This window comes from Phalaenopsis equestris, unplaced genomic scaffold, assembly GCF_001263595.1.
Source record: "Phalaenopsis equestris unplaced genomic scaffold, ASM126359v1 Scaffold000002, whole genome shotgun sequence".
NCBI classification, from domain to species: Eukaryota; Viridiplantae; Streptophyta; class Magnoliopsida; order Asparagales; family Orchidaceae; genus Phalaenopsis; species Phalaenopsis equestris.
The window spans coordinates 62,075,648-62,100,173 of NW_018164444.1; the positions used below are offsets into that span (position 1 = coordinate 62,075,648).

The 24,526-nt window shown below is 37.2% G+C and overlaps 2 protein-coding genes across 4 annotated transcripts in view; both read right to left on the reverse strand.

The window, feature by feature from the left end:
- Window positions 1-9,647, reverse strand: part of LOC110024393 — a 42,689-nt gene extending 33,042 nt beyond the window's left edge. For both annotated transcript variants that reach the window (XM_020724444.1, XM_020724365.1), the window contains exon 1: window positions 9,145-9,647. In XM_020724444.1, the coding sequence (XP_020580103.1) occupies window positions 9,145-9,268 (124 nt within the window). In that variant the 5' untranslated portion in view covers window positions 9,269-9,647. The remainder of the gene's footprint in view (window positions 1-9,144) is intronic.
- Window positions 9,648-18,844: 9,197 nt separating this feature from the next.
- The window catches only part of LOC110021358 (myb-binding protein 1A), a 22,620-nt gene continuing 16,938 nt past the window's right edge, over window positions 18,845-24,526 (reverse strand). For both annotated transcript variants that reach the window (XM_020719829.1, XM_020719822.1), the window contains exons 7-10: window positions 21,120-21,410; window positions 20,491-21,052; window positions 19,189-20,167; window positions 18,845-19,080 (exon numbers count right to left, since the gene is read on the reverse strand). In XM_020719829.1, coding sequence (XP_020575488.1) covers window positions 19,365-20,167; window positions 20,491-21,052; window positions 21,120-21,410 — 1,656 coding nt within the window. In that variant the 3' untranslated portion in view covers window positions 18,845-19,080; window positions 19,189-19,364. The remainder of the gene's footprint in view (window positions 19,081-19,188; window positions 20,168-20,490; window positions 21,053-21,119; window positions 21,411-24,526) is intronic.

A 24,526-nucleotide genomic window follows, 5' to 3' on the forward strand; every position in this document is an offset into this window, starting at 1 on the left:
CAAGGGGTGCGGGGCGCGTAATAATGTTAAATTTTGAAAACTTAAGATTTGAGCTAAGAATTGCGGTAGGAATGATTGGTATATAGTGGTTTTTTTTGAAATTTTGGGTTGGGACAAGAAAAATAAAATCCTCAAAAAACTAAAGTTTGTCGAGCTATACCAAATGATATCATTATAGAACTCCTAAAAGGTGTTTAGGAAGGGGATTTAGAAAGTAGGTAGTTATGGCATGGCAAGAAAACGATAATATGCGAGTTCAACAATATTTGGATGAGGACAAGCATTGTTGGGTCGTTCTCTTGACAGAAAAATAGAGGTTCGAATGGCAAATGATGAGATACTAGCTATAAGGATGATCCATCACATGTTCCTGTGCAAGATGTCAGTCGTTTATTTTGGAAAATAATATTTTAATTTTTTAAGAATGAGACCGAATAGATCTCACACATTTGATAGTTTAGATGACTAAGCGCGATATCACAAGTAGTACACCATCCCGAAGGATATGCATCTAACTTGTTGGTAGGTTTAACCACCTAAACTACAAGATTTGTGACGTCTGTTTGATTTGCGGAATCTTATCTTTTATAAGCTGACAAGTTCCCCTATTTAATACGAGAGATTAAATAGGGTTTATATTAAGTTGGATTCTTAAGTTCCTTATATAATCAAACCCATATAGTTAACTACATTTTAAATGACTGAAATCACTTAAGAAGACTCGATTAAGAACAATGATTCTGTCTTCAAGATTTCAAAGTTTAAGTTTCCAAGGTTGAATATAAGAAAATCAAAAGGGAATGGTTCAAAATAAGAATAGTATTTTCAGGAGTCAACGGAGTAAAAGATAGGGGATGTCACAGATCTGGGGGTAACCTCGGTGACTTCCCAACTATCCTACGATTGGGCCTTAACTCTAAAGAGACATCATACACCTCGTTGTCGTGGTCTCGATCGCCGCTCTCAGTCCGTCTACTTCCACGCTCCGCTTCCTGAAAAAAAACTACTACAAGCTCCTTAACACATCAATTATATGTTCGAGGTTATTATGTGTATAAATATGTGCTTATCGGGTCAATGGCTCGCTATAGGGTACCTCCTAAACCGAGTGTCCTATTGTCCTCTATCCTAAAAGACCCCTGCAAGTCTATAGAAGCAACATAATTAACAAAAGGGAAACATGCTACGAAACGTAGTAAACAATAAACAGTAGCATCGCAAGCATGAATTGTATATATATGCAGTAAAGTGCGCAGTAAAGAAAGTGAAACACTGTATATATAAAACAAACTTGTATGCCTGACCAGTCGGCTGCTTCTGTAAATGAGGTCGGTGTCGCAGGTACAAGTAAACGAGTATAATGAAAATAACTTAAGAAATGTGTAATCATGAATTTATAAAAACAAGAATGGAGAGCAAACTTCACCTGAAAAACTTGAGAAAAATGACAAATGACCCACGGTAACTCAAAGAAAACCATCGAAAACACAAGAAAAATCCTAAGAAAATCATGAATGATCTACAAAGATCCCATAAAACCGTAGGAAACACAAAAAATCCAAGGAAAGAAAGAAAATCATAAGCATTCGGGTTGGGCTAGGCTCAGATTTAGGTATTCTCGAGGGACTCCGAAAACAACTATCAGTCACTCGTATGTATAGATCCTGATATTCAACTATAAAGGTTTCCTACAATACCAACTTAGGAGGGTACTCCTTAGCTCAGTACCGGCAATTGACAAGTGGACAATCGAATTATGTTACTTAAAATTTATATTTTGGCATGCATATAGGTTTCATGCATATAAGAGAAAGTAATATCCATTTTGTAATCAAAATACTTTTGTAAATAGTGTATATGTTCTTATTGTACATGTTCTTATCATTTTTATAAAATATAAATGTCCAAAAATCGATCGCACTGTCAGGCTAGATACGCCAACAATCTAAAAAGATAAGGTTGTCCTGCTAGTCTTGTGTCGGTGAATATTATTGTCATCCTACATTTCACCGGGTCCCGGGTATGGGGGTCCCGATGTTGAAGGATGAAATATTATTCCGCTCTACAACCGAATATTTTTATTATCAAGGCCTGAAACCCCATAAAGACCGTCTAACTTATGACCTTGTTTGATGGTTTCATATATAGCTGCAGCTATATATAAGCACTTATATTTCAGACATAAACGTCTAAAACTAAACCAAGAAGCAAGGAAAGTGAACCGAAAAAGCAAGAAATAAAAATAAAAAAAGAAGACTAACCCACCTCCAAAACTAGTTTACGGAATGAAAAGCCAAAGCGGTAGGAGGGTTGGCCTAAAAAATTCACTCGATGAGATTCCTCAAACAAGCAATGAGATGGGGCACACTTGCCAATGCTAACAAGAAATATCTCCGAAAGACACAATTCAAAAGGTTCCAAGTCGCAACTAAACGTTCCTCAAAAAAGGGCATCTGAATTCTTCCAAACAAAAAGATTAAAATACTCCAATTCACAAAGATGAAAAGCCCTCAATTCTGTTTCAAACCAACAACTCCAATGAGGCGTAGACACAACGACACAAGTAAAACCTAGCAAGTGCTCACGGCCAGGGACAGCAAAGAGGCAAACCGAGCCCAAACAAAACATCCAACAGGCTCACGGGCAATAACAGCAAAGAGGGCAAACCGAGCCCAACAAACATCCAACAAGCCCACGGGCAGGGACAACAAAGAGGGCAAATCGAACCCAAACAAACACTCAATAGTTGGCAACACCTCAACGAAAAGCAGCACAAAATTCCCATGGCCAGGGGTAGGAATAGCTCTCGGGCAAGGGAAGCGGGGAGGACATCTCAATAGCAACCAAAAAGCTCCACCAATTCTCAAATAAAAAACGACAGTAAGCCAACCCCCAACAGCAGAAAACAATCCAGGTGCTCTCGGGTAGGAGCAGCAAGGCAGCCCCAAGCCCAAAGAAGAAAACCCATATAAACATTCTCGGGTAGGGGCAGCAGAACAAGTAAACCCCAACACAAAGCTCTCCAAAAGCCTCAAGAAAAAAGAGAAACCATGCATTTATATTTCAGATAGCAGGGAAGCAAAACCGAACCCCCAAAGCAAACTCCAAAAGCCTCCAAGAAACCAACTATTTCATTCTACATATATTTCGAATGGGGGCAGCAGAAGGGAGTAAAACCAAGGCCCAAAAAACAAATAAACAAACTCCAAAAAGCTTTAAAAAATCACATTTTCCATTCAACATATATTTCGAACAGGGAGGCAGCATTAAGAAGCAAAACCAGGCCCCCAAAACGAATTCCCAACAGCCTTAAGAAAATCAAGTTTCCATTCAGCATATATTTCGAGTAGGGGGGGAGCAAGAGAGTAAAACCAAGCCCAAAAAAAAAAAAAAACTCCCAAAAGAACTTCAACCTTAAATCAATACAATGAGGAACCCATGGCCTTACAAGGCCGAAATGGCCTTTAAACTCCAACGTACAGGTACAAAATTAATAAGAACACAAGGAAAAAGCTTGAACATGCATAAGAATTGAACCATGCCTTTCTGATAAGCCTACAATTACAGTTAAACATCATAGAGAATTTAAAACAGGCCCAGTAATATGCAACATTTAAACTAAAGCCAAAGAAATATTAAGAACTTAACAATTAAAGAGCAACCTCAGCATGATGTACCAGCCGAACAATTAAACTCTTGCATGCATATATTCCCCGTCGAGCAAAAAAGAAAACAGCACATAGCCTCTATTGAGCAGAGCAGAGTACAGAGGAGAAGAGAAAGCAACTTGCCTTAGCTTCTTTCAAACAACATAAGAAAGCCAAAGAACTCTCAAACACCAAGTTCAAAAGCTCCAAACCGAGAAGAAATTTTGGCAGAGCCTCCCCCAAGCTTCAAATTTTTGTGACCCCTCTGAAACTCCCTCCCATAGACTTTTACAGGCGCTGAGAAGTGGGGAGAAGAGCTCGCAAGACATACCTGGGTGAAGCAACCCCCAACAGAAAGAAGACCACACCGCAGCCAAGGACACAGAGAGAGGAGCTATCGGGAAGAAGGAGAGTTACCACATTCATGACCCAGGGAACAAACGCACAAAGTCAACCTTTCGCGAATGAGTTTTTGCTCAGCGAGACGAAGCGAAAGGAGTTTCGAGAAGCCGCAACTCAGGCAGAGGATCTCGAGAGAAACGAAGTCCTCCTCGTCACACGAGCAGGAACTAAGGGCAGCAGCAAGGTAGGGCTCGATTTGGGTCTAGGCACGGGGAAGGGAGAGACGGGTCGAAGAGTTGTCGCAAGCCAGGGATTTAGAGAAAATAAAATCCCCAGCCAACCTATCTCATATCTTTATATTAATATAAATATATAAATTATATAATATAAGATATTCAAGATTTCCCTGATTCGCACACCTCCACTCGTGCACGAGGTCACATCAAAAACGGGTGTCCTCTCTAGCTAAATTTGACGTCCGAGACGCGCCGGCGCGGTCCGTTGTCTCGTCTGGGGTCGCCCGGACGACTTCATCGATGGTCGGGTCGAAAAAGCATCAAATTTAAATTTTCTTAAAATTATAGCTCGTGATCGATCGGTCCAGCAATTGATTCGAGTTTGATCAATTGTGAAGCCTTCTACAGATGCAAATGATATGAATTTCGATAATTGTGTGCATCGACGCGTGAATTGTGGTATTCGTGCATCGTGAGTGTGCGCGAACAACACAGAGAGTTTCCTAAGCCTTTAGATCCTATGGGTACTCGACTCAAGCTTCGTCACGCTGGTTTTAATCAACTCAACTAAGCGTTGAGGATTTAGAACCGACCATATGAAACTGCGATGAGTCAAGAAATGGCTCGAATTTCAAGTTGGTGCGAGTCCCAAGCTAGTCTTCTAAGAGAGTCGATAGGAAACCTAAGGCTAAATCCTAGGCTCTAAAAAGAGATAAAGAACTCACCAAAAATGAGATCAACGCAAGATACAAATAAGTCACTTATAAGAGACAAAGGATACATCACTCGAGAGAGTACAATACATAAAATAAAAATCTCCAAACACAATAATAATAGCAAAAATTTTCCTAAAATAAAAAATCTAATATATCAATAGTCCCTCAAACAAAAACCCTATTAAGAAAAAAGAAAAAAAATAGGAAATAAGCCATAAAAGGTACAAAATCTTGTTAATTGAAATAAGCTCAGTTGGGCTTCATCGTGATCGCAGAAGTTGCAATATCACAGTACTCGATCCAGAGTAGCAAAATTCCTAGATTGAGAGCTCTCGGATCAGGTACAATCTAGATGCTGTTTATAGAGTAAGAGCAACAAACCCATTCTCGTACTCATTCCAAAGTTGGAGCACCAAAATAAGTTAGGCTCATCTTAAAACCTAAGGTTATAATAATCCACTAAATGTCTCTAATGAGTAGAGTCGCAAGCCTTAAAACTCCTGTCAAAGTTCAAAATGATAGTTCAAATCAAAATTCCTTCATAGATTTTTATCGCCCCTCGAGGTTGGAAATCCCACTTACAAAGCTTCTAATGGATATAATTCTCATCCCAATTATCAGGTTAACATAGTATCAAAAAAACTAATAAAATCGATTAATTGGGTCAGCTCAATCATTGGGTAAAGCTATAAGAACCATTAGCAGGCTTTTCTCATCGTTGAGGTTATAAATCCCAGTTATAGGCCTTCCAAGGGTTATAAGCTCTAATATGATTAATCTAAGCCTAAACAAAGCAAGTAAGGAAAATAAAGCAAGTTAATTCTCACCCCTTCCTAATGAAGTAGACCCCAATGAATCTTTGGTTGGATCCCATAACAATAAGCCACTTAATCAAAACAAAACCCACAAAAAAACCATGCACGTACATTAAGCAGGTTTCTTTGAGTTAAATTGGAACATTTGAGCAACTAATAACCACGTTATGCCTTTGAGCTGGTAATGTCCAATACCTCTAAAGCACAGGCAACCATGATGCATGCCTCTAAACTATTTACTAAAATTTATATGATAACCCCTCTGCTAATGAACAAGTTGATGGTAATCTCAAAAGCACGTATTTGATGCATACATCCATCTAATCTACAACCAAAAACTTAGCGGAGATACAAATGTTTGTTAATTTCTCTATTTACACTCCGTTTGATTGTGGCATAGTTGGTTGAACACAAGATGATCAAACCTAAGAATCTGTATGATTGTATCTCTATTTCCTTTGTCATTCATAACTCCATTAAATACACAACTAACAACAAGCTTTAGGGCTAAATTTGAGCCTATGAAATTTCCTTAATTAAAAGTGCTCTCTTATGTGGGAGGAGCGTATTTCATAATGAGGATTTACACTTGTAAGAAGCCTCAACCTCATAATTGAATAAACTCTGATCAGACATTTGGCATTACGCTCAAAAAAATTCAAATCCAACTAAAACACAAACTTGAGATATTTTTATGGGTTCCATTTAATAAACCAAAAAGATTAAAACTTATTAGTTTCAAAAAAATCACTCAAATTTGATCAAATAATATAAGTTTCAACTTATTATATTTAGAATCAAATAACAATTTTATTAGTTATGGTGAGAATGTAAATTTCAAAAAAATAAAACCAAGCAACACAATAACACTTTATGAAAAACATCAAATAGTAAATTACTATGGCCCTGGTGCCAGACCAAAATCAAAAGTTCAATATGAGGGTAAAAGCCACGATGGCGCCATCACACAATTCAAATAATGGACCAAAAGAAATTCATTCCACATGAATAATTGAAGAAAGTCTATGATTAAAAGATTTTGAAATTATATTCACGTTTAAATTTTAAAATTCAAATATTAAATTTTAATTAATTGATTTTTTAAAATTTTAATAATTTCTCTTCATGTGAAAAGCATTCATGTATAAGTTTTCTCCAGCTTAATTTTGCTTTAAACTTTTAGAAAAGAAAACAACCTTGGTAACCTTGCTGATAGAAAAGGGTTGTGTATAACAATCTTTAGGCCCAATCCTTCACATGACAATTAAGGGGTTGACAAGGTGTGCATGCCAACAATTATCTATATGATAAAATAAAGATTATAGAACACTCTGAGCCTAATCCTTGACAAGTGATACGTTCAATAACTAGGCATAACTCTAGTTTCAACCCTCAATGAGTACATAGTGGAACCCGCAAAGTTCCAATAATCAAAATCATCATAAAAATGCTAAAAATAAGCATGCCTTCACCCCTATGATAGCATAACTATTGCAAATTAAAACAATATAGATTTCAAACAAATCTATGCTTCGTACGTTTAATTAAGTAAATTGCCCTGAGTTATTCCCCAATGAGGAGCTCTGTTAAAAAATCTCATAATTGGATAAGATAATATTATGAAAAGACCTCTCAGATCTCATTACTGGCAAAAAATCGTTTTGCCAGTAATGTTGATTTTAATTTTGACCGAAACTGGCAAAAAATCAATGTTATATCAGGTGCTTTCGCACAATCACACTAATAAATCTCAAGCTAGCATGATGATATAAGTGCCATTCAACCAAGTTGTTATCTTAATTGTAATGATTCCACTATATTATAATTATAGTCGATGCTCCTCAAAGGCTAAGACTATAAATGTTACCATAAAATGTAATCTATAAAGCATGAAACCCTTCGCTGGACAAATTTGACTAAAAATTGTTCCATTCACAAGCTTCTGCCCTAAGTCTACAAGTTTTTCTTAATTGAAGCAAACTTTAGCCATTGAAAAAAATCCTTCAACGGGAAGTGATCTACTTAAGTGAATCATGACAACCCGAAATGATGAAACTATAATAAGCCTCTATTAGAGATTATATTTTTACTTCGAGAACATTATCTTAAAACTAACTATGGTGTATTATTCTTGCTAAATTAGTTGCTAAAACAATAAGCAAAGCATTATAACGGCTATCAAATAGTATTAGCAAAAAGATGTAATAAACCAAGAATGCTTGCTAATAGAAACATTTAGAGGATCTACGATTAATCCATTTTCTTCTCTAATGCTTTGTTCGCATCTCATCATGAGTTCCGCCTTCCTCCTATCACTGTGGGAAACTTTTTAGCCCTTCCCCTTCTCGTTATCATTATTTACTTGGCTATATTATTTGTCCTCCTCTAACAGTAGTCTGTTTTTCCATTACTCCTCTTATTCCAGCCAAGATACTTAGATTCACCATGAAGTCAGATGAGCACCACTCAACCGTCTTCCAAAATTGAATAGCTGGTGGAGTTCAATTTGCTTCTTTCAATTCTTGATGTTGGCGATGTGGATAGTTTTGAAGATAAACTTGGCATTGAATTGGATAACTTGCTAGCTACTTCGTACAAGACTTAAATTATTTCTTTTTTTTTTTGTATCTATTTGTTAGTTTATAAATATTTCTTTGTAATGCCTACTTTGATTGTGAATTTTATCATAACAAATAAGTATTTCATTCTTTTTAAATTGAAAGGGAGGCTTTGGCAGTTTTTTTACCAAACATGTTGCCAATAATGTATTAATATTGAATTTATTCCTTATAACATATTATCGAATATTATTCTATTTACATATGTGTGCTGCTTTTTGAAGGTGATTTTTTAATTGTTTAAGCTTAATGATGTGTCTTATCAAATAAACTTTAAATCCTGTAAAGGACCATCAAAGGGTTTGTCAATATTTAACCAAATTTAACTATAAACTTAACACTCTGGATTTGATAAATCAATATTTTACAAGAGTTGCTAGGTTAACTTTCCTAAAATTTAAACAAATCATAATCTTTTACTTAGCCAAAGCATCGCTTTATTTTGCGCTGGCACCTTATGCAATGGATTGTGTGGCAAAGAAACTACCATTGAAATACAAAATGATACCTTGTACATCATATTTCGCTTTACACTTTGAAACCATTTTGAACAAACACATGATTAAAGAAAAATTTACGACTTCCGCCAATTGAGCCACTGGCATTCACTAGCTTCGGCAGGCAGCATGAATTAAACCTATTCTTCAACCCTACCAAAAAGAACCTCTAAACTACCATTTTTTGCAAAAAGAATAAAAAACTAATACAAATTTCTACACACATTCATCACAAAGCAAACGAAGCAGCTAACAGAACTGAAAGATACCAACCTACAGACAAGCCGATATCAGTATCCGCGACCTGATTCTTCCTCAACTTCCTCTCGAGATGAGCTGCGATCCATATCGTACCCAAAGGCCCTTTCTTATCCAATATAAACTGCGAGTAGAACATTTTCTATCCAGCTCGCACCACAGAAGCCCTAGAAACCCAAACAAAGATTGAGCCACCAGAACCTCTAATTTCCCCAGCATGCAAGAACGAATGCCTCAATTCGACCATACCCTAGCCCAACACTGTCGAGACAACAACCCGCCTTCCATGAACACCGCTCTCCGTGAATCCGAACCGTACAATGAGCAGCCACTAGAATCCACAGCTGCCAAATACACTCCGATAAGTCCTAATCCAGAAGAATAAGACGCCTGCGATACTCTTCTTCGAAAGATCTGTAGGGTTCCGAGCTGCTATTCTATTCCATTTTTCTTCGCTTCGACTGTGCGAGAAAAAGGGTGGGAATAAAATTAGCTTAATGTGGAAATTCAGGAGGCCGCCATTTTTGGTATGCCGGCCAGTTTTGTCACGTGCCGTCGGCTCATTCGACTCCACTGCCGTCCTCGTGACGATTTATCGAATTTTTTTTAATAACGTTTATTTCTAATTTTTCTTCTCCATATATATATATATATATACTTAAATACTTAATCCTCAAGTGGCACTTCTTTAAAGTGCAATATAATCAGACCCAATTCACTTTTTCCATAAAACAACTTGAATTCTACTAATAACATCCCCATCTATATCACAATCACTTTGAATAATATACCTGATATATCTAAAATATTCAAACATTTTAATGATTTAATTATCCAAAGTTACGACTCTGTCATTAGAGCTACAACCACTAAAATTACACTCCATGTATTCAGTTAGATCAACTCAAGCAAATGCCTTTAGACTCCAACATAGACCTCCATAATTTGAGTTTTTTTCCTGAACACTTTCTCTAATCTTATCCACAAGAAGGATATCATCAATGAAAAACATACACTAAGGTACAACCTCCTGTAAATGTCCAGTAAGAGCATCCATAACTAGAGCAAAAAGATATGGGTTTAAAGCTGATCTCTGATGTAATTGAACTGAAATAGGAAAATACTTGGTCAATTCTCCTTCTGTTCGAACGCAAGTAATAATTCTAGTATCTTTAATGACTTCAATATTAGTCATATAAACGCCTATCGTCTCTAAAAATCTCCAAATAATTTCTCTTGGAACCTTATCGCAAGCTTTTTCTAAATCAATAAAAATCATATGTAGAACCTTCATTTTCTCTTTGTACTTCTCCATCAAATCTCTCAATAAATGTATAACTTCCATCTCAGACCTATTTGGCATAGATCCAAACTGATTATGAGAAATCCTTGTATCATGTTTTAACATATGTTCAATTATCATTTCTCATAATTTTAAAGTATAACACATCAACATAATTCCTCTATGACTTGCACACTCTTGTGTATCCCCATTATTCTTAAAAATGGGATCAAAATTCTCTTCCTCCACTCCTTAGTCATCTTTTTTTTTTATTTAAAAAATAATATTAAATAGTTTAGTAAGCCAAGAAAATGCCAAATTTCTTAAGTATTTTCACACTTCAATAGAGATATCATTAGGACCTACTGATTTCTACCCTTGGGTTTTTTAAAGCATCCTCAATTTTTTTTACTAATGTGACGAGAAAAACAAAACATTTAGTAACGATATTAACTAATGTCAATTATATTTTCCAAAACTTCATCTTCCTCTAAAAAAAACAATTTTTATTTTCAACTTTGATGCACTTAACTTGAATTAAATCTTTATATTTTTCTTTATTTGGTTAATTTATACATACATTTTTTACCTTTTTTCGTATCTAATCTATTATTGATGTGTGCTAGAAAATTTGTTGCGGTAGAGTGATGGATTATCATCTTAGTGTTACACGAGAATTTAACACACACACATGAAGGAAGAGATGTAAGCAAAAGGAAACACCTCGTTTTTTTACATAAAAAACTCTTGAAAGGTGAAAAATCTGTAGGCCTTAAAGGAGAGTATGAATGATGTAAATAGGTCATAGGGGGCCAAAGTCGGGAGCTGCATGAGCTGATGACTACGTATGTCGTTAGAGCGAGTATGAATGACGTCAGTAGGCGGCGGAGGCAGGAGTCGGGAGCTACAGAGCTGCGAACCATGTAGGTCATTGGGGCGAATATTAGTGACGCCCGTAGGCTGCGGGGGTCGGAGTCAGAAGCTGCATGAATTGATGACCACGTAGGTCATTGTTGACACATGGATTGTAGTGATGAGCTCTTGCCCCACAAATGATAAATGATTACTAGATTTTTTAAATAATAACATTGAGTGACGATGATCGGTTGGTGGTGGGCGACGGAGGTCGACGGCGGTTACGGTAGTCAACGGCGATGTTAAGCTGCAGCTCCATCTCAAGACCTCAGACTCTCTCTCTAAGCTTCAGCCCTCCCTCATGTGAGGGGTGGGGGTCTATTTATAGTGTTCATGATTTAATTAATGCAGGAATATAAATCATTTTAATCGAACGACCCAGAGAGCTTCCTTTGATTATACATCGTTTGATGGACATTTGAGTGTCTTAAAGATATATGAATTGAGTGATCTTAGGCTCATTGAGTTTTTCTTGTTGAGACACTCGATTCTAGTGTAGGCTTGCTAGTGTCGACATCTGTTTGATCTTCCAAATTTGTCCGACAATCTTTCAAGAGAGGTTTAATGACTTGATCTGGACTTGATTTGGCTCGAATCAGATTAGTTTTTATATCATTAGACTCGTCTTATCAAGTAAGTCAGTTTGATTATAAGTTCAGTGAAGTCGGTGCTCTGGATGATGTTTTATCAAGATTTGAACTTTTCTTGCTAAAAATATTACCTTGAGATTCGTGTCGGATAATGAAAATTTGTTGGTGGCGTATCAGTTGCTCCTCTATTTTCTGGGCAAGTCTAACTTCGTTGTTCTAAAATATTGATATCCAAAGTTTTTCATTTTTGTGAGCCATACATTTAAATAAATTTATTATAATTTATTATCTTTTAAATGTAAGTAGGAATAATATAACTTTATATACAATGAAGAATTTAATGGCTGTTTATTTGGTTAGTCTTGTTGCTTCAAGCCAATTGTCTCAAGTTTAAAGTTGTCGAGGCAAAGTTGTATTTTTTATTTTTTTTAAATTTTATGGGAACATGAAAAGTTTCTTTTTTATGGGAATATGAAAAGTCTCTTTTTTTATGAAAAAATGAAATGTCATTTTTTTAATGAGCATTTAATGCTTACATTTCTTTCGAAATTTATATAATAATGAACATTTAATGACCAAAACACTTTTTGAGCCTATAAATATGTCTAAAAGAGAGGGTAGAGAGGGAGATGTGGGGTAGAGTCGCGGCAACGCGTTGCGGCGAAGATTCGTGGTGACTCGTTGTGGTGGGAAGGGGCGTTGCAGCAACTCGTCGTGGCAGGGCTTTGCGATGACGAGAAGGGAAGTAGCGGCGATGAGACGGGGCGTCTCGGTGACGCAATAAGTTGCAGTGGTGCATCATGGTGGAGCATCGCGGCGGGGAGTCACGGCGACACGTTGCGGCGTTGCATCATGGCCATGCATCACGGCGACACGTTGCAGCGTTGCATCATGGCGATGCATCGCGACAGAGCGCCGGGCAACGCGTTGCGGCAGGGCATCGTGACGACGCGTTGAGTTCAATACTATCATCTGAGACCCTTGATTTCCAAAAAAGAATAAAGTCATCATGCATCACGGTGAAGAGTTGCAATGCAGATTTGCGATGTTGAGTTATGGTGCAGAGTTGCGGTGTCAAGTTGTGACACATAGATGTTGTGTCGAGTTATGGTGCATAGTTGCGGTGCTGAGTTACAGTGAAAAGTAAAGTCGTCTTCGCCCTGCGTAACAGGCAATAACGAGATCTTCTTTCTCGTTGTTGTGAAGAGGAAATTCGTCCCCGTCCTAAGTAGCAGGAAAACAACAGAATCTTCTCTCTTGTTGCAGTAAAGAAGAAAGTCGTCTCTATCATACGTAGCAGACAAACAACGAGATTTTCTTTCATGTTTATGTTGTACATTTCAGAGGAGATGAAGAAATGTTGTAGATTTTATGTTGCGCTTTGAGGGAGAAATTTCATGCTTATGTGGTGGCGATATTTGGAGACGCCCTGATTAACTTCAGAAATACTGAAATTTTGGGGAGGAAGTGCCAACTCTACTTGAAGATGGCAGATTTGTTGTAACTCTTGTACAATTATATGTTGGTCTTTGTAGCATATTTTTATCATCTCATGTGGCATTTGTAGAAAATGATAATATATTTCTTTGTTTCTTCTACGATTTTTGTGACTTCTTAGTTGTGCAAAGTTCTGCAATTAAAGTTAGCACATAATTTTTTTATAAAATGAAGAATCAAATACCTTTTGTGGTTCAGCCTTCGTAGGTTGTGCCCTCTCAGACCTACGTCTTGTAGAAGCTATAATTGGTACATTCTAAGGCTCGTAGGATTCTGACATTTTTCAATGAAGACCCTCTTGGGCTCGTCTTCCAGCGGTATGATAGCTTCTTATATGTTCTTGCCTTTTGAGATTGACTCAAAGGTGCATGGTTGAAAGGAGAATTCATTGAAAATGTAAGGCCAATTCTGAGTTGTATAACCGAAGATGCTCAACGGTATTAACCCGTAACAAAGTCATGTGAAATTCACTGAGGATGGTTGACCTATCTTAGGTTGTAGGTCGAAGCTTTTGCTTGACGACCGTAACCTATTATGGAAGAGGTCGAAGGAAATCCACCAAAGATTTTTGACCTATCTGAGGTTGTATGTCAAAGCTTTTGCTTGTCGATTGTACCCTGTAATGGACGAGATCGAATCAAGCCCCCTTGAGATTGATTAAGCCTATAATGAGACGTCAGAGGTGCTCTGCGTTTCTTGAGATTTGGGCGTAGATCGCAATGGATCACATGTTTTTTTGAAAATATTGTTGTAGTCATATTATAGAAAAATGTTTGACAACCTGTTAGTTGATGCTTTTGAATCTTTTGCCTAAGCGTGGGTGTTTTCTATGTGAGATTGTAAAATAACTCATGTATCGAGCATTGAAGAGACCAACTTCTTGACTTAGTTGAAGAAAAACTTCAATTTGATGAGGAGGCGCTGGGGAAGTGTTATTTGCGGTGAAGATTGCCCCCCCAATACAGGAGTGATTCTCGTAGACTTGTAATCTGAATGAAATGTGAGATGACTTCCCCACCACAGATGTGCCCGGGAAGTTAACATGAACGACCTTTCGAGACTGTAGTGAAGGTTGCCCCCAGCTTGGAAGAAGTTGTGAAATATTTTGTGTCTGAATAAGATGTGAGAAGACAACCCTACTACAATCGTGTCTGAGATGTTGACATGAACAACCTTTCGAAACTGTAATGAAGGTTTCCCCATAACCTGAAAGAATGCTTTGGAGATGATCTTCAAGACGTGAAGGAGGTTCATTCACCAGTTGGATGACGTACATCATTGGGAAAGGGAGTAGAGACTCAGTGTCTTAGAGTTGAAGACAATGTCGAACGGGACTTCACTTCCCACATACTACGCCAAACAGATGCGTGCTAGAAAATTTGTGGCAGTAAAGTAATGAATTATCATCTTAGTGTTACACGAGAATTCAACACACACGGATAAAAGAAGAGAAGTAAGCAAAATGGAACGCCTAAACTTTTTATGTGGAAAACTCTTGAAAGAGGGAAAAACTACGAGACCTAGCCCAGTTGAAGTAATCCACTATGAATGATGAGTATACAAGTCCATTCTTCTCCTAAATTAGAGAAGATGAAATTACAAAGTTATATAATTATAATCTGGTTGCAGTTCTTGGCAACAGCAGGTTGCAAGGGTCATTGTTAATTTTTGTGGAGGTACTAGTTCATCGTGAGTGTTGTAGATGGTTGCTCTAGAAGCATTGATTGACGAGAGAAACTGTAGTAAGCAGTTGCGGAAGTTGTGGACCACATAGAACGTAGTGACGAGTATGAACGACATTCGTAGGTTGCGGGGGTCGGATTCCAGAGCTGCACGAGCTTTGAGCCATGTAGGTCGTAGAGGCGAGGGTGAATGACACATGTAAGTCGTAGGGGGGCAAATTCGGGAGCTACATGAGCCGATGACCACTTAAGTCGTTAGAGCAAGTATGGATAACGTCTGTAGGCAGCGGGGGTCAGAATCGGGAGCTATAATAGCTGTGAACGATGTAGGTCATTGAGGTGGGCTGAAGTCAGGATCTGCATGAATTGATGACCACACAGGTCATTGTTGGCACATGGACCGTAGTTATGAGCTCTTGCCCTACAAACGAGAAATGATCACTAGATTTTCCAAGTTATAACATTGAGAGATGACGCACGGTTGGTGGTGGTCACGATGGTCAGTGGTGGCCGACAGAGGTCGGCTGCGGTCGACGGCGACGACGGTCAGGGGCTGTCGACGACGTCGGTTGGGGGCAGTAGACGATTATGATGTGTTGCAACTCCTCTTCAAGGTCTTAGGCTTTCTCTCTAGGCTTCAGTCTTCCCTCATGTGAGAGGTGGAGGTCTATTTATAGTGTTCTGGGTGCAATTAATGCAGGAATATGAACCATTTTGATCGGATGATCCAGAAAACTTCTTTCGATCATACAACATTTGATGGACATTTAAGTGCCTTAAAGATGTATGAATTAAGTGATTTTGGGCTCGTTGTGTTCATCTTGTCGAGACGCTTGGTTCGGGTGTAGGCTTGCTAGTGTCGGCATCCATTTGACCATCCTAATTTGTCCGAAAATCTTTCAAGAGTGGTTTAATGACTTGATTTGGGCTTGATTTGACTCGAATTAGACTAGTTTATATATCATTAGGTTTGTCTCATCGAGCCAATCAGTTTGACTCTTAAGTTTGTTGAAATCGCAGCTCTGAATGATGTTTTATTAAAATTTGAATGTTTCTTACTCAAAATATCAATGCAAGATTCATGTCATGCTTCAAGATTTGTGTCGGATAATGAAAATTTATTTGTGGCATACCAATTAAGTGATTTTGGGCTCGTTGTGTTCGTCTTATCGAGACGCTTGGTTCGGGTGTAGGCTTGCTAGTGTCGGCATCCATTTGACCATCATAATTTGTCCGGAAATCTTTAAAGAGTGGTTTAATGACTTGATCTCGGCTTGATTTGACTCAAATTGGATTAGTTTCTATATCATTAGGTTCGTCTCATCGAGCCAGTCAGTTTGACTCTAAGTTTGTTGAAATCGGAGCTCTGAATGATGTTTTATTAAGATTTGAATGTTTGTTACTCAAAATATCAACGCAAAATTTGTGTCAAGCTTCGAGATTTGTGTCGGATAATGAAAATTTGTTTGTGGCGTATCAATTATAAAAATCACCAAAAGTAATTTTTTTAGCGTAACCAATTGTTCTCTTAGACTCCCTTGAACTACCTTATATTTTTCCAATTTCACTAGCTTTTATATTTAATACAATTTTTATAACACAAATTTTTATATTTTATTTTTTATTGCACATTATTATTCCTGCACCAACTATTTTATGCATAAATTTTTTTTTTTCTTTTGATTCTCTAAGTAAATATCCAAAATCTAAAATTTAGTTTTCATATTTATAAAACAAATTTATTATATAACAAGATTTCATTAATTTAACTTTTAAATATTATTTAATTAATTCAAGCGAAAACGATCGAATAAATGTTTGTTCGCATTCAACTAAACAGGGCTAAAAAAAATGCGTTTGACTCTTTTGAAGTACGAATCGAACACGAGTTACATAGCGAGTCGAACACAATGTTCTTGAACAATAAACTTTTTTATAGCCCTAAATGTATAGTCCTTAAAGATATCTAACGATCAAGAAAAGAAGAGTACGATTGAGATAGATCTATTACAAGAAGATTGTGGGGTCTACTTGACTGAACAAGTCGATCCATATTTATTGTCTATCACAACCTGAGTTCAAAAGGTGGCACACCCTGACAATGCCAGACGTCATGAAATAAATTAAACATGTTTTATATTTTTAAAATGAAGATTGCATGCAAATAATAACAAGAATAAATAAATAAATAATTATAAATTTTAATATATAATTAATAGTCCATTGATATAGTTGAATGAAAAGCAAAAAAGTGATTGAATCAAAACTGAAATGACAATAGAGAATTACCCGGACCAAAAAAGAAAATTACAATAACTAAATATCAAAATATGAAACTTAAAACTGAAAAGTATGCTCCGACTGAGATGATTCTATTACTGATTGAATAGAATATGCTAGGCGAAAATATCAATGAGTGAGTTTGACAAACAAACTCAATAAGAAACAACTAATTATTAAAGCATAAATGATGACAAAAATGAGACATTTAGTATGAACAACAAATAGGAACGATTGTTATATGCATATGTAGGATAATAAGACAATAAAGAGTTGTAAACAAAATGTGCTCAATTATTAAAGGAAACAGACAGTCATTTCAAATGTGATCGAGTCTTTTTATTTTCAATTTTAATGTATATTTATATAGTTGATTTTAAAAAACACCATGAAACCAAAAAAGTCAAAACCAACCAAATAAAACCACCGTTTTCCTATAAAATCATACTTTGTATGCCCGTCGACACGTCTGGACAATATCCCAAAAAGTTTCACCGATCTGCATGCAATCACACACAAGCATACAAAATTTTTTGCAGGTATAGTATAAAAAATATTATACTTCAAAGAGGCATGTGATCCAAATTTACATGTCATTTCATAAAAGTAAAGTGAGGGAAAGTGGTTTATTAAGAGCAACAATTGAAGCTCATAACAAGTGAAAAAATAATAATTAAAATCGAAGTTGTAAGAACATAACTAACAATCTTATAAAATTATAAATCTAGTAAAAATAGTAAGAATAACACCCCTAATACAAAAAAGTATGTTTATCTTCTAATAAAAGTCACTACTTACCTTAAGGTGGCAAAAAAAATGATATTTTTACACATTTAATGGTTCAACTAGCAATCTTGTACAATTTAAAATTCAAAATAAGATTACTTATACACTAAAAGACATATATATATATATATATATGCATGTATTATATTAGATTACAAAGAGCAAAAATTAAAAAAAAATGAAGAGGATGGGCTCACAATGCTCTTTAATTCCTTCGATTGACTGTAGAAATACTTATGATGCACAAATAATTCTGAGTTGAAGAAGAACTACATGTTGTTTTTCAGCACCTATATATTTTCAAATAAATAAAAAACAGAGAAGCAAAACTAAAAATCATTCAATTAAAGCCAAAAAAAGTAGTCAACCACGAATATATCAATGGATCACGCATGAAGAACAATCAATATGCATATCAATCAGCAGAAAAAATTAGTAAATATATTGGATTTGTTAGAAAGTCCCAAAGCATCTTCCTGCTCTCACGCATGAAGTTCAATCAATGGTTGGAGAAATTTGGTTTGTTGTGTTTATAGATCACAAATAATAAACAAAAAAGATAGAAGAGAAATTCTGAAATACTTTCCTGGTTTGTATTAGGATCAGAAAAACAAATTCATGATTCGTTTAAAAGGATGCTAATTGAATATCTTTTCTCTAAAGCAAGTTTACTGAGCAATTAATAAATCTTAAAACAGAACGGCCGTTAAAAGTAAAAGATTTGACCATTCTGTAACTACGACATATAAAGAAACATAAATAAGAATAGAATGCATTATAACATTAAAGGTTCCCTCTTCCGCTTGCAAACACTATAGAACTCATTATTCAGGTCTTTTGAATCAGTGTGAGCCACCATACTGAAAACTAACTGCATTGGGAGAGCCAACAAATCAAAAACTCTCAGCAACATTGATATCTGCAAGAAATCAGAACAATATTTATGATACAGCGGACAAACTTCAGTGTAAGTAAAAAATTAAGGCATTAAATCACAACCGAAAGGGGTAAAGAGATCAGTACATACAACTCCATTGGTATCGATACCAGACCTGGATGAGACGATCCTTAATTATTGATGGAAAGTGCTAAGCAAGCTCTATAATAGACAAAATCACAAATGACCGAAGTTATCTCTTCTCAGACTGCTTGGGTTGCACTCTGAATTTTCTGTATTCCTTGACTCAGCATTTACTTTCACATTCACAGCGCTTGGAAGGAAAGGAAGGTGTTTCCAAGATGCAACTCACAAAGAGAAATACCCTCTGGCTTCATGGCCTTACGAAATGATTTCTTCAGGTTAAGTATGGAAACAGCTTGCAAGATCCTGGTGCAAAACCGTCTAACTTCGGCACGCCGGGACTGCTTTCCTGGAAAATTGGTTAGCAACTGCTGAATTAAATCGCACAGCTCAGGTAGGTGTGCTTTCAGTAGTTTAGAAGATTTACTGATTGCTTCTTTATCTCTTGCAACCTTGCTACTTGGGATCACTGACTTTATAATGCAATCCACCATATCCACAGCTTCTATTCGTCGGAATTCTGATTTTGTAGTTGCACATTTGCCTAAAAGGAATCTAAAGAGCTTGAGACCAAGCCAGTGTTGCCGCCTAATTATCTCTTTTATGAACCCAGATTTCAAGCGACAATTCCTATTATTAAAGTAATCTACAAGTAAACCCTCAAAAATTTGTGTAATGCTGCTAAGTTGTAATTCAGAGAAATTTCTAGAGTTCACAATTTTTAGCAGCCAAAATGCAGAGGCCTGTGCCAGAGACGATATATCCTTAACCCGAGATCGTGAAGCTGTTTTCAGACTTTTATCCAACAGTTTCTCAAGAGTATCAAGTGGGATGTCTTCATCTTTTGGATAGTCTTTTCCCTTAATTATTTTCTTCTGCAAAATTCCATTAATGCGTTGTCCAAGTTGTTCATTTCCACCCACGCCATGGTATTTTGAATATGCTTGTACTAAGCAAGAGTAAATGGCCAGCACATGGGATTTGCCTGTTTGAAAGAAAAGGACAATAGATTAGCTAAGTTAAAAAAAAAAAACTGATAGAAATTAAATAACTCTGATTTAGATATCCAGGACATGCAACATATTTTTGGTTAGTAGATTGTAAAAATGAAAGCAGAATAATTGAATAATTGTCTCAACAAAAAGGAAAACTTTCAAATATTTAAACAAATTATTTGAGGAAGAAACGCTTCTGATATTAAAGAAATTCCTCCGTTCTTTCCACTGATCCTTATCTAAGTAATTAGCTAACTAGACAACCTCTAAAAATCAAAAGATGCCACACCCAAGGAAACAATAACATGTATACCTGGATACTTTTGTACATATATCTCCAACAGTGACAGAACACGAAGCTTGAATAAGATCAACTGGGAGAAGGCGTTGTCATTTCCAGTTCGTTCTTTAAGCAACTGAGCATGGTAAGCATCCAGGCGAAACATAGCATCATCATCCATGCCACCATCAGAGTCGTCAGAAGCCTCACTCTTGGCATCATCATCTTCATCTCCAACAGCTTTAACTATTTTACAAGGCTCATCTCTGCTACTTCTGTGAATGTTTTCCTTGCATTCCACGCCAGCCACCTCAGCTTCATCTGATTCATCTCCATTACTACTAGTTGTTTCTCCACCATTCTCCATTTCCTTAGAATCATCTTTATGCTCTTCACCAACACTCATCTCATCAGCCTTAACTTCCTCCATCTCATCAATGTCTTCTATCCCAAGAACATCATCATCTTCATCATCATCATCATCATCACCATCACTACTAACAGGATGCCGGAGAGGTTTTAGATCTTTCTTCACAACACGCAGCATACGTTGGAGCCCGTAATCGGTTATATCACTGCAGAAGAACCTGAAAACCTGGAGAAGAACAAATGAGCATCATAATTGACTATTTAACAATATAAGGGGTAACAAAAAAACAAACCTGTTCAACAACATAACACATCCGACCAGAAGAGCGAGGTAAGATTGACAGCAACGTCTCTACTAAGACATCCATTAGCTCTGGCATATCATTATCATCAAATGCATCTTCCTCCTCTGAGGAATCACTGTTTTCAGTGGAAGGGAAAACCTTTTTGCAGCATGCCACAAAATCCAATGCAGCCTCAGAGAAGTCATCTGGATAAAGGAGAATCTGCAGCACTAGCTGGATGACCAAGTACCTCATAGCATGCAGCTTATTAGCAACCAACCCAGGACCAACATTCCTTTCCTATGGCGTGGGAAGATTTAAGGTTAAGGCATAAATTGAAGGCAAAGTGTGCACATGCAGCTACTGGATATTCACTACTATTTAATAATAATACAAAATAAACTTAAATACGCTAGGAAATGAGAATAGGCTTCCTATTATTAATTAGCATTCCAAACATTAAATATTGGAAACAGTCAAGACTGCTGATATAGCATATAAGAGAATGATTGGGGCTTGTAAGCAAGAAAGAACATACAAAACAATTACTATGAGAGGTTAAAAATGAAAATATGTAGAGACAGAAAGCACCATGACTTTGAGCTGTTCAATAGAACAAAGACAACTAAAAACAGCTCTCAACCAAAGTCAAGGAAAAGGTTAAATAAAATCCACTTTTTTGGATACTACGAAATAAGGATTTGCCCGATCATGCCCCTACCAAAATAAGTAGTTAGAGAAGTTGAAATATCATATTCTGAATAAAATAGCATAGAAATAAGAACAGCTCACAATACAGGCTTACTCAATGGCCCTAGGGCAGTAAAACTTGTGTGAGAAAAAGGTTCAGATGCAATCAAATACAGTATACTCAAATTCCAACAAATGTTGATGTGGGGCGTATCCCGAGTGAGAGCTCCCATGAAAGAAGGGGTATTCAACTTCATACCTGGACCGAACATGTCTCATTTTTTCATTGTTGTGGAGTTGGTCGGTTCTCTTGGGTCACTCCCAGTTATCCTATTACTATATATTTGAATTTATGATATTTTAGGTTTAGTTTTTGTTTGTTTTGTAACGGGACAACTGTCGTCATCTCTTTTTTTCCTTAGAGGGTTGTATCATAGGGTTCTACGTGGTGCTTACGTTGTATCTGTCTCCAGGTGGTGCATGTCTTCCCTATATCCTTTCACGTCCCTCCCACTTCGCTGCCACACCTCTCCTCGCTTCAGGCCGCCAAGGCAGCAGCGTTTCTGGTGTTTTCTTGCAGATTTTCTTTTTTAAGCCCTTCCCCCACGCTAACCTTGTTGTTTCGGTCCTCCACCTTCGTTGTCGCTACTGTGCGGCCCTTTTAATCCTATCCTAGAGTTTCTAGCATCCCACAAATCAGATCACACTGTTTTGACTGTTGCAAGATACAAAGGTGACATGCCTGTTAGAGGATACAAAGATGAGGCGTCTGTTATAAGATACAAAGATGAGGTGTCTGCTAAAAGATACAAAGATTATGTGTCTATTGAAGGATACAAAGATCTAGGAATGAAGGTGAACCTATTGGACTTCAAGAGGAGAATCGATCCAGATGATTTCCTTGAGTGGATGCAAGTTATTCAGCGGATCTTTGAATACAAAGAGGTGTCCGATGACATAAGAGTAAAGCTCGCCGCCATCAAGACGAAAAAGAATGTTTATTTATGGTGAGAGAACCTAAAGAGAGAAATAGAGAAAAGTATATTATAGAATCATTTCTTGGGAGAGAATAAGAAGGTGATACAGCGACAGTATCTACCCCCGCACTACCGCCAGGATAATTTCTTGAAACTCCACTACCTGCAGTAAAAATAGCTATCAGTGTAGTACACAACTTATTATATGCAGCTCAAGCTGAAATATGATCTGACAAAGCCAGAGGAGCACAACATAGCCAGGTATTTGGGAGGTCTGAAGCTCACCGTTAGTAATGCGGTCTAGCTGCAAACCTATTGGACACTGAGGGACGTGTGGACTTTAGCAATTAAAAGTAGTGAGATAACAAAGCAGAGTGGGCAACCACCACAGTTAAGGCAGTCACCTGCAATTGAAGACTTTAGCAAGAGCACAATTCAAAGAGATGAGAAAACTGGTTAGGATAAAAATAGAGTCAATCAGAGTGAGAAGCATGGATTTGGGTACATCGCCTTGCTTAGCACTTTTCGAGTTGCAGATTTGGTTAGGAGATTTGGTCTGAAATGTGTGAGAAAACTGCTTTGTTTGAAATATGACTATCCTTATCGCCTTGCTTAGCACCTTTTTATTCTCTCCGGGTAGCAAATTTGGTCTGAAACTCTCTCTATAGCAGATTTGTTTAGGAGAAGCATGGCACGCCCACTACAGTCTAAGCCAGAAAATGCTTCAAATGACATGGATTTGGGTTCATCGCCTCCAGTTGCCCGACGAGCCCAGTTGTATCCTTTACAAAGCAGGATGCAATGGAGGAAGTTAGCGAAGAAGCAACTGAAGAGAATGATGAAAGTATCAACTTTCACCAAATGAGTGCATGTTGCTAATGGTTTGACGAGTTTTTCAGACTGAGGCAACGAGGGAGTAATAATGGTTTCACTAAAATATATTCTACACTCGTTGCACTGTGAAGGGAAAGGTATGCAACAACATCATCAATAAAGGTAGCAGCAAGAATGTGATGTCTACACCGATGGTGGACAAGTTATGCATCACGACTCAGAGACATCCCCAGCCATACTCTCTGATATGGTTAAGAATGAGAACAAAATCAGCATTTACAGGGGGTGTCTCGTGAAGTTTTCGATTGGGAGCCAGTTGTAGGATCAAGTTTGGTGCGATGTGGTATCAATGAATGCCAGTCACTTTTTACTAGGAAGACCGTGACAGTTTAATCACAAGACTCAGCAAGATAAGTACATGAACACCTACTCCTTCACCAAGGATGGTAAGTGCGTCATCCTACTACCTGTTGTGGAGTTCGAGGTTATGGTTGCTCTTACCAAAGAAAAAGTACCAATGGTTTCAAGTTTGGTGATGAAAGAGGATAGGGAAGCAATTCATATTTTAGACACATGGGAACCACTACAGAGAGAGTTTCAGGGTACCCTGACTTCCAAATGATTGTTGTCAGAGCAACCACTGTTAGGGAAGCTTAAGTCTGTCGTCACTTCAGAGAAAGACGAGCCACTCCTAGCCTACCTTAGGAAAATCCTGCAGAGTACATGGGGCATGAAACTCCAGTTCAGTTCAACAATGTTCCCACAGATGGTCAAACCAATATAGATGACTACTCGCAAGTGGAAAAACCTTCTCAGGTGTTTTGGGGGGCATTGCAACCAACAGTGAGATTCTGGTGCTCATATTAACACAGTTGAAGACCCTTCGACCCTTCTAGGGGGGGGGCAACAAATGTT